General features: G+C 43.1%; 1 protein-coding gene across 1 annotated transcript; it reads left to right on the forward strand.

Annotated features, from left to right (window-relative positions):
- Positions 1-2,514: 2,514 nt before the first annotated feature.
- Positions 2,515-8,536, forward strand: RDH14 (retinol dehydrogenase 14). Its single transcript, XM_014056261.2, has 2 exons — positions 2,515-2,970; positions 7,526-8,536. The coding sequence occupies exons 1-2, from the start codon at positions 2,590-2,592 to the stop codon at positions 8,141-8,143; spliced, it is 999 nt and encodes a 332-aa protein (XP_013911736.2). The 5' UTR covers positions 2,515-2,589; the 3' UTR covers positions 8,144-8,536.
- Positions 8,537-9,917: the final 1,381 nt, after the last annotated feature.

Consider the following 9,917-nt stretch of genomic DNA (forward strand, 5'->3'; position numbering starts at 1 on the left):
GCACGCTGTAAACCCTAAACCTAATATTAACCCCTAAACCTAAACCTAACCCCCCTAAACCTAATCCTAAACCTAACCCTAAACCTAACCCTAACCCTAACCCTAACCCTTAACCTAACCCTAAACCTAACCCTAAACCTAACCCTAATCCTTAACCTAACCCTAAACCTAACCCTAAACCTAACCCTAAACCTAATCCTAACCCTTAACCTAACCCTAAACCTAACCCTAACCCTAACCCTAACCCTTAACCTAACCCTAACCCTAACCCTAACCCTTAACCTAACCCTAAAGCTAACCCTAAAGCTAACCCTAAACCTAACCCTTACCTTAAGTTGAATCGGCTTGCTTTCAAAGCGCTATTTAAAGCGCCCTTCTTTCTCCGCGCTGGCTGTTGATGACGTCAGCGACGCGGTTTAATCGGGTGCGGCTTAGTCGAGCGCGGTTTTGACGGGTCACGGCTTCTGACACCCCACCCATAGAATCTACCATTGATATTATAAATTAAAAGTGAGGTTGGCAAGGAGTCCGTAAAGTTCACAATACACTTATATTTATTATCACATTTCTAGATGGTCATCTCATCTAAACGATTTTACTACTATTTTTTCCCCAAATAGATAAAACTGGACTTGTAACAATCCTGGGGTGTTGTTTAAAGTTGTTATCCAAAGGTATTACAGTGAAATCTTACCAGATATCAGCACAACAAATATGGCATGCAGCACATCAGATTTCTGCTGCAACCTACCACATTCGAACAATGGCATCTGCAGCAGATTGAAGTGCCCGGTTAAAGGAAAGGGGTTGAGTCTGTGCCCACGTCATGGGTTTTAATAGACAGATAGCTTAGCACAAACCCGCAAGAACATAGGCAGGTATAGGGAAATGTTGGAAGGTACTTGTAGACTGGCACATGTATGTCATAGGTAGGATATAAAAAGAGGCAAGAAAGCAGAGAAGGGATTTTTTTAATTGCAGATATTGCACGACATGTTGCTAGAGAGGACATCACTTGGTAAACATGAAATGATGTGGAGATTACAAGTCCAGAGATTCTGGCAGGCAGGAAGCAGGCCAGGGAGAAAATATAGTGTGTGTTATGCATGCATGAAAAGACCAGAAGAGATTGTGCCATATTTAAGGAATTTCAGATACCGGACAGTGGAAATGTGTGACTAAAGGCTTTGTTTGGCAGTGTTTAGAAAGAACTCTCTCATTTATTTAAGTGCTGTCCCTGTGTGTGACTGTATCACCTCCTATTCTGACCCACCTAATGACAACTTCATTAGAAAGTAATCTAAATGATGCTATTCACATCTCTGATTCACAAATTACATCATCTGCAGCAATTAGTAACTTGTATGACATCAGACCTGATTAAATGATGTCATTTGTTTCATGATGTCATCATTCAAATGACAGAAATTTTCATGATGTCATACTTTTCAAAACCATGGGTATCACTCAGTAATAGTACTATTTCTACCCAAATAGTTGTTTAAATGAGCCTTCATGGGATGTGTGATTACAGATGTGTTTTGTATTACATACACAAGCATAAACATCATTGGTTGAATTTCTAACATTTATTAAATAAAACGTATCCCAAGTAGTAAAAGTATATCTACTTAAGCTGACCTTCCTCACCCTGTAACAGTTGAATGCAGACATCTGGAATTTGTTCTCCTTTAAATAAGTATACTGGAGATCCTAAATCAAACAGGAAACTAGATATGAATAATTTAATCTTTCTGTTTATGCTGCAAACAGAAAAGAAGAATCTGATGGCAATTTTAAACACTAATTTTATTACACCATAAACTGTAGAACAGAATCCAGTTCATCAAATAGATAAAGTGTTATCTTCTACACATGGTACAGAGGAAAAATGTTAAGCAAGTGGAAATTAGATTTAAACAGGTCAGAAGGAAGTTTGAACGTCAACGATTACCAAATTATAAGGACTATATTATAAATTATAAGTAACTATAGACACTGAAGAAAGCAAATTAGCTAAGCAAATTATTTTCCAGCTTTGTTGATGTAAGTCTTTAACAAATAAACCCGGTTTCTTTTTGCACCTGCGCGACTTGTTTTAAAGCGAGATGACAATCATTGAAGCTCATTTATTTGCATAGCAATTTATTTGTTTATTTGTCAGTCGTTTACAATAGGTGTAAGAATAAACATGACCATGAATGAAATGGGTACGTATAAATGGGGACAGTAGCACAGGGGCGGTATGCGACTATGCATGATATTGTTTTATTATTATTTAAATATGTATTATTTTATTTATTATTATCGTGATAATAATGACAAAGATAGAACGTCAAAAAAGAAAAAAAAAGGCAATCAGGACGGAGCAGGGCGGGCGGCGGGTAAAAATCGAATCCCGACTACGTTTCCCAGAATGCCAAGCGAGACCAACGGGCCAACCCTACCGAACTCCCGGAAGTTCCTCGCTCCCTCTCCTCCCCCCCCCCGCCCAGCCCGCCGCGCGATGTCATTGGGTCGTAACTCTTGAATGATCCCTCGGTCGGCCCAGTCCGCGGCCAATCCCGTCCAGCCTGGGGCCTCCAGGCGATGGCCGCGGCTGGGATCCTCCTGGCCGCCGCTGTGGGGGGAGGTTTGCTCTTCATCGTCCGCTGCTTCTCTTCCGTGGCCAGGAAAGCCGCGCTGGCCAAGATGCCGGCCGGCGGCCCGATGGAAGGCAAGACGGCCATCATCACCGGGGCCAACAGCGGCTTGGGGAGGGCCACGGCGGCCGAGCTGCTACGGCAAGGCGCGAGGGTCATCATGGCCTGCCGGGACTGCGGCCGCGCGGAGGAGGCCGCGCGCGAGCTCCGCGCCGAAGTGGGCCTCTGCTCGCGCGGCGGGGGCGAGTGCCGCGGGGAGCTGGTGGTGCACGAGCTCGACCTGGCTTCGCTCCGCTCCGTGCGCAGCTTCTGCCAGCAGGTGCTGCAGGTACGGTCGGGTGGGAGTGGAGGGGGGCCCGTGGGTGGACTTCAACCCATTGGGGGGGATCCCAAATCGAGGCCACCCCGCGGCTGGAGGGGAGGTCTAACAGGGAAGGGTCCTGGGATCCTTCGTGCATGGGACGATCAGGAGGAATCCCGCTGGATCATACTGGAAGAAGGTAAAAAAAGAGGGACCCTCGCCTAATAGGCGCCTGACCGAGGCAGCAACATTTCTTTTGCAGCAGGTTGATGGCTACTCCCAGGCTCCGCATTGCAGCCCTTGGAAGCCAAACCTGATTTCTTTCTCTCCTTCGGTGCGGCTTTTTACATGGGATTCACCTGAAACCTGAGCAGATTATGCCTATGTGCGCCCTAAAATAGGTCAGGCCCTTTGAGGCTAATCCAGTAACAGGAAAAAAAACAAACATGGGTTCTTAATAGAGCCTCTTGATTTCCCATTGCTTTTTCATGGGCATCATCTATCAAATTATAGCAATAGCAGTTAGACTTATATACCGCTTCATAGGGCTTTCAGCCCTCTCTAAGCGGTTTACAGAGTCAGCATATCGCCCCCAACAACAATCCAGGTCCTCATTTTACCCACCTCGGAAGGATGGAAGGCTGAGTCAACCCTGAGCCGGTGAGATTTGAACAGCCGAACTGCAGAACTGCAGTCAGCTGAAGTAGCCTGCAGGGCTACGTTTAACCACTGCGCCACCTCGGCTCTATTATGCATGCATGCTGACTATTATCACTCCCCACTATTTTGGATCCCGACCCCCATTGCTAAAGTAGGAATCTGGAAAATGGCTCTTCTTCATTCGCCTGATTTTCACGTAGGTTCAGTTATGAGCGTAGCAAAGTCATAAGACAGTATCGCCTCCATGTATTATTATCTTGTCACCGACATTTGGGAGGCATTTGGTGCTTGTATCCTTGAATCTCATTATTGTGGTTCAAATGTTTTTCATCTCATCATCAAAATCGTGAGCAGGGTTCGCAGCTGCACGTAACAAGCCATCACTGTTCATGAATATCATATGCAGGTTCTGGCAGCATGGCACAAAGACATACGTGAAGTATAGATCCACATGATTTTCTTACATGGAATCTTTCAGTCCCCATCCCATTAAATAGCTGCAAGCTGCGAGCCAATATTGATCTCACACTGTTGACGTTGCTTTGACACAAAAACATGTTAGCCATATGAAAGCACAATCAGATAACAGAACACATCTGCCTGCTTACAGGGAATCCTGGCAGTCATGATGTGACCATTTTTGGCAGCATGGATCACAAATCTATTTGATCTGTATGACCTCACCATTAAATCCTAGGCCACATTGTGATGATGTAACTGTAGTGCAAACATGTGTATACAAAATATAGAACCTAGGGTTTTTTTGCCTTATTTTACATGAGTTAAACTTAAAGCTGTCAAATCACTGATTACACCCATCTGTATACAATGAGTCATAATAAAAACAGTTCCAACGTGATTTTATGTCATTATTGGATTGTTGCAATGTCTATAATGAACTATCACAAATATGGATTTCAGATCCATATTTGTGATGGTTCATTGTAGACATTGCATTCAGCATGATTGAGTTTTCCTGAAGATTGTATGAAAAAGTGTAGATTTATGAGGGATCATGCCATAGGGTTCACCGACAAATGCGCGCCCGACAAAACCGGGGCGAGAAAACCGCTACGTCGAAATCACGTCGACAAATGCGCGCCAACAAAAGCGCACCAACAAACAATGCGAAAACAACGTAATAACCCTAAACCTAACCCTTACCTTAACCCTAATCGTGCTTTTGTGGGTGCGCTTTCGACGTCACGGTTTTCTCGCCGCGGTTTTGTTGGTGCGCTTTTGTCGGGCGCGCACTTGTCGGGTCACGATGCCATAGAACTAAATTTTTGCACCAGATGATGTCTGGCTCCTACCATAGTAGCAGCCTTTGTTGAGTTAGCCCTAAGAGCAAGTGTCCATATCCTGATTAGTAAAATTTATTATGAAGTATGTTAAATAACAATAATTCCAGTGAGCACTTTCACATGAGCAGTCTAAACATAGGCAAAATATAAACTAGTTCTGCTTTCTCCCCCCTCATGTTTTTCTATGTAACCAAGATTTGTCTGCACCTGTTGTTTTGAAAACCCCTACTGGCCATCCTAATAGCTTGTGAACCAGCTCTTACAAGGTGGTACTTTAAATAGTCAACTCTATGCTTGAGATGACTCATTGCTTGTAGTTGGAAGTTATCTGTAGTATACTTATTGCTTATGTATTCCAAGTAAAAATCATGCAACATTAAGAGCATCCATTTTTACATTCATATTTTTGCAGCATGATGATGCTGAAAATAGATCCACCATAGTTAAAATGTAACTAGACAATAACGCAACCAGTTTACTTTTTAATATTGGATCTTGGTAGGTGCTATTAAAAAAAAAAGTGAAATCAGGAGGCTCCTTTGTATGGGATTTTAAAGATCCAAGTTTTATCCAGCCTCTTCATCAGTGCAAAATGAGCTTTGTTTATCATTCTCTCCTCATCCGTGAGCTGCAGTAAGGAAGCACATGTGTGTGGATTGCTCAGAGAAGTGTATGCTTTGCAGATGTAAATAGGGGTTCCTATCCTTCCACTAGTATCTCCAGAGAAACCACTTCATCTTATGGGAATTAATATCCAGCAGATGTGGAAAAGGCCATAAACACATACATTGCATTGTGTGTATGCAAATTGGAAACTAAAATTAGTTGTGATTTTCCACTGGGAGCATGCAACATCAAGAGACTGTTTTTTCCCCCAGACATTGCTGAAAAAGCGATGAACAGCCTTTCCAACACGAATATTAGCACTGCAGAGTGTTTTAAGTGGTGAGGATAGGATGTGAGGCCTGAAATGCAGACTAGCTCAGAACAATTAAATGCTTCCTAACATCAAGCACCACTTTGGTATTATAAAATTAAGACCGGAACAGTTGTCTGTTGATTTAAAACTGGGTAGATGAGTTAGATATGCTGGTCCTTCAGGCTTCTCGGCTTCTTTTGTATACAAATTGTAAGATGTAAAATTATGTTTATATCTTAGGGAACAGAGGAGGGTGTTTTATTTTTAAATTACCTCAATCAAATAGAAGACTGCGTCAGACTAAGATGTAGGAATGTTTTCATCTCCAGAGCATATGAAGAGACTTACAAAAATATTTAGTAAATATATACGTGAGCAATGTTGGGTTTGCTTTTGCTTTGTTCGATAGAAGTTCAGCTAATAATAGATTTTATCCTGTTGCAGAAATGGAGAACTTGTGCCCACTTCCTGTGGCTGCTGTACTGTAATTCTTCCTGGCCCTAACTGGCACAACTAATAGGGAGGAATGCTGGATAGTCACAAACCTGGGAGCCTCATAAATGTTGTTTACCAATACACTTCATCATGGCTTTGGTGGCTAGGATTTCCAGGAATTGTAACAACTGGATGGCCACCCAATCCTTGCAGCCAGCATGAGAAACACAGGTTCCAAATAGTCTTTCATCTATGGAAACTTTGAGAAACTATTGCTGTTTCTCACCCAGACAATCTCACAAGATAGTTGCTGTGGGAATAAGAGAGAGATCCCTGTTGTGGCCCAGCAGGTGCCGTTGGAGCTGCCACCAGACTCCGACAGCATGGGGCCCTCTGAGTTGGCTCTGGAGAATGTGGAGGACCCTAGACAGGGTTCCGACTCCGAAAAGGGCTCAGAGAGGCTGGTTGGCCACCAGGAGGCACCTGAGCCTTGGACCAGTGGGGAGGAGACAAGGGAGAGTGAGCCGGAGGCCAGCAGTGAGTTGTTCCTGGATGCACGGCACCAAAGAGCTACTAGGCAGCTACTAGGCTCAGGAACAATTATGCAATTACAGGAGATGATTGTACTCAGCTGGTGGTCATTAGGCTCCCCTCCAGACTATAAAAAGCTACTTTTGCACGTGGCCCTCTTTGTAGAAGTCAGTGCAGGATTGAATGTCGGAGGAGAGTACTGGGAGCTTGGCAGGCTGGATTGCTGCCAAGCCTTATCTGTGTTTATTGCTGCCTGAGTTTGTCTGAGTTGCTGCCAAGGTCCTTATATGTTTGTTTTGCTTGGCTTTCAGCCACCGAGGTTTTGGTGTCTTGCTATTAAAGTACATTCCAGTTAAGCTTTTCTCGGCATTTGTTACTGGACAGAGGAGGGGGTCAGAACAGATCCCCATGCAAATTGCTGAAGAAAAGATGCATTGTAATTCTAATAAATGTGTGTCTTAAAAAAAAACACATAAGAATCAAGTCCTCATGAACGAAGCTGTAAGGATTGGCTATGTTCCTTTTGTGTTGTGGTGCTTGACTTTCCTTTGACAGGTTTCTTTTTTTTTCCCCGTCTCAGGAGCTTTTTCTAGGTTTGACAGGCTTTCAAAATTGTGCAGTTAGAAAATTTGGGGAAGAAGGATATCAAAGATGCTTTGTGAACATGAAATATTACCATTTTTTTCCTTTAGAAGACCAGATTTTAATCTCTCTCTCCCCCTCTCTCCTACAGGAAGAGCCAAGACTGGATGTCCTGATCAACAATGCCGGGATATTCCAGTGTCCTTATATGAAGACAGAGGATGGTTTTGAGATGCAGTTTGGCGTCAATCACTTAGGTCACTTTTTGCTCACAAATCTTCTCCTGAGTCTTCTAAAAAGTTCTGCTCCCAGTAGGATTGTAGTGGTATCCTCCAAGCTTTACAAACATGGAGAAATCAACTTTGATGACTTAAACAGCGAACTAAGTTATAACAAAAGCTTTGCCTATAGCCGAAGTAAACTGGCCAACATATTGTTTACCAGGGAGTTAGCCCGACGCATACAAAACACAGGTGTCACTGTGAATGTATTACATCCTGGTATTGTCAGAACAAATCTAGGTCGGTATGTACATATTCCTTTATTAGCCAAGCCCCTTTTCAATTTGGTATCTTGGGCATTCTTCAAGTCTCCGTCAGAAGGAGCCCAGACCATCGTTTATCTGTCCACTTCTCCTGAAGTAGAGGGCGTATCTGGGAAATATTTTGGAGACTGCAAGGAAGAGCAGTTGTTGCCCAAGGCCACAGATGACTTGGTGGCAAGAAAAATGTGGGATATCAGTGAGGTGATGGTGGGGTTATTAAAATAACCTAGAAGAAGCACTTTATCGAAACGATGGTCAGAGCTATTTTGGAGACTTCCGTTATTTTCCTCGGATTTTATCCCCCTCGGTTTTAGAGACACTTATTTTGGGATTCAGAGCAGTCTGTGTCGATTCTTGATTCTTTAAAAAAAATGTGAATAGAAAGAAAACATAATATATAATGAAAAGAGTTAGAGTATAAGAAAAATGTTAATATATTTCAAGAGATATAGATATAACTTTTCTGTGAAAATATGGGGAGTGGGGGAGGAAGAATGGCTATTTTCAAATTGTGTGCTCAGAGTTCAGTGCTTCGTACCTGAATTAGCTGTGCATGGTGCTATATTTGAAATGTGTTGCAGCAATGTTCTATTAAAGAAAAACAACAACAACAACCAAGAGACCTATTTTCTATGTCTCATTCAGCGTGGCCTACATTTCTGCTTTTAAGTAGGAAGCCTAGTCAGAAACTCTGAAGAGAAAATATGGCTTGTGGATACCCCATGCCGGCCTTTCTGCTCTGCCATGAAAGCCCTTCTAGAGCTCTATGGTTGCACTGTGGTTAATCATCTAGGTAGCGTCTGTATTTGCGTAGCGCCCCCACTTGTATTTGTCTCCCTAGATCTTATTCTGAAGCATTTGTTTGTCTTGCCGAATCTTATCCTGTAGTGTGGCACGACAAAACCGGGCTCGACTAAAGCGCGCCCGATTAAACCGCGTCGCTGACGTCATCAACAGGGCGACAAAAGCGAGCGCGGAGAAAGAAGGGCGCTTTAAATAGCGCTTTGAAAGCAAGCCGATTCAAGTTAAGGTAAGGGTTAGGGTTAGGGTTAGGTTTAGGGTTAGGTTAAGGGTTAGGGTTAGGGTTAGGGTTAGGGTTAGGTTAAGGGTTAGGGTTAGGGTTAGGGTTAGGTTAGGGGTTAGGTTAAGGGTTAGGTTTAGGGTTAGGTTTAGGGGTTAATTTTAGGTTTAGCGTTTACAGCGTGCTTCTGTCTCCGCGCTGTTGTCGCCCTGTGATGATGACAGCTACGCGGTTTCGTCGAGCGCACTTTAGTCGAACACGGTTTTGTGGTGGAACCGTTAGGGTTAGCTTTGCTGGCTGTGGAATTCTGGGAGTTGAAGTCCACCCATCTTAAAGCTGCTAAGGTTAAGAAACACTGCTTTAGAACCTCTAAAGCCATTACAAGTAATGAGAGTGGAAAATGGACACCTCTGGTGCCTTTGCTTATTGGAACATTTGTGGAGACGATTTCGTTCTGTTCTTTGCTGTTTGCCACCAATATGCGCTCTCCATGAAGTTTTAAATTCTTCTCCTGGATTCACTCTAATAAGAAAGGCCATTTAAAGTTGTTTGAAGGCTGTTTCTGCGTCTGAAAGATATTACTGCTGCCTTCTCTCTCTCTCTTTTTTGCTGAGGATGTATTTTAGTGCATTTGTTATCAATCCTGGGTTGTCCCATCTTTTTCCTTTTTTTGGGAATATAACCTGTTTGGTCTACCTGTATTATTTCAGAAGTACGGTTTCTCAAGCATTCAGCTCATATTGTGGATGCCGTTTTCTGCTTATCTACACATGCCAGAATCCAGAAAGCAGTCTGGAGGAGAGCCCATTGTGTACCCTCTTGAAGTTCGATTAAGCTAAGCTTGAAGCTTCTTAGAAATATTACGAGTTCAAATTCACCCAACCTTCCTGCCTAATACTTTCTAAGATTAGAATGTTTATCCAGAATCAGTGAGCCATAAGATGGCCAATTGCTTTCTCTTGACAAGTTATTAGGCTA

Source organism: Thamnophis sirtalis, unplaced genomic scaffold, assembly GCF_051295495.1.
Source record: "Thamnophis sirtalis isolate CommonGarterSnake01/CBP01778 unplaced genomic scaffold, rThaSir2_p1.2 scaffold_5, whole genome shotgun sequence".
NCBI classification, from domain to species: domain Eukaryota; kingdom Metazoa; phylum Chordata; class Lepidosauria; order Squamata; family Natricidae; genus Thamnophis; species Thamnophis sirtalis.

What these genes read in the sequence shown, in the direction of transcription:
- RDH14 (XM_014056261.2), top strand. Translation starts at nt 2,590, where the DNA reads ATGGCCGCGGCTGGGATCCTCCTGGCCGCCGCTGTGGGGGGAGGTTTG. An exon ending in TCTGCCAGCAGGTGCTGCAG is followed by an intron (nt 2,971 to 7,525) that starts GTACGGTCGGGT and finishes TCTCTCCTACAG; the next exon opens with GAAGAGCCAAGACTGGATGT.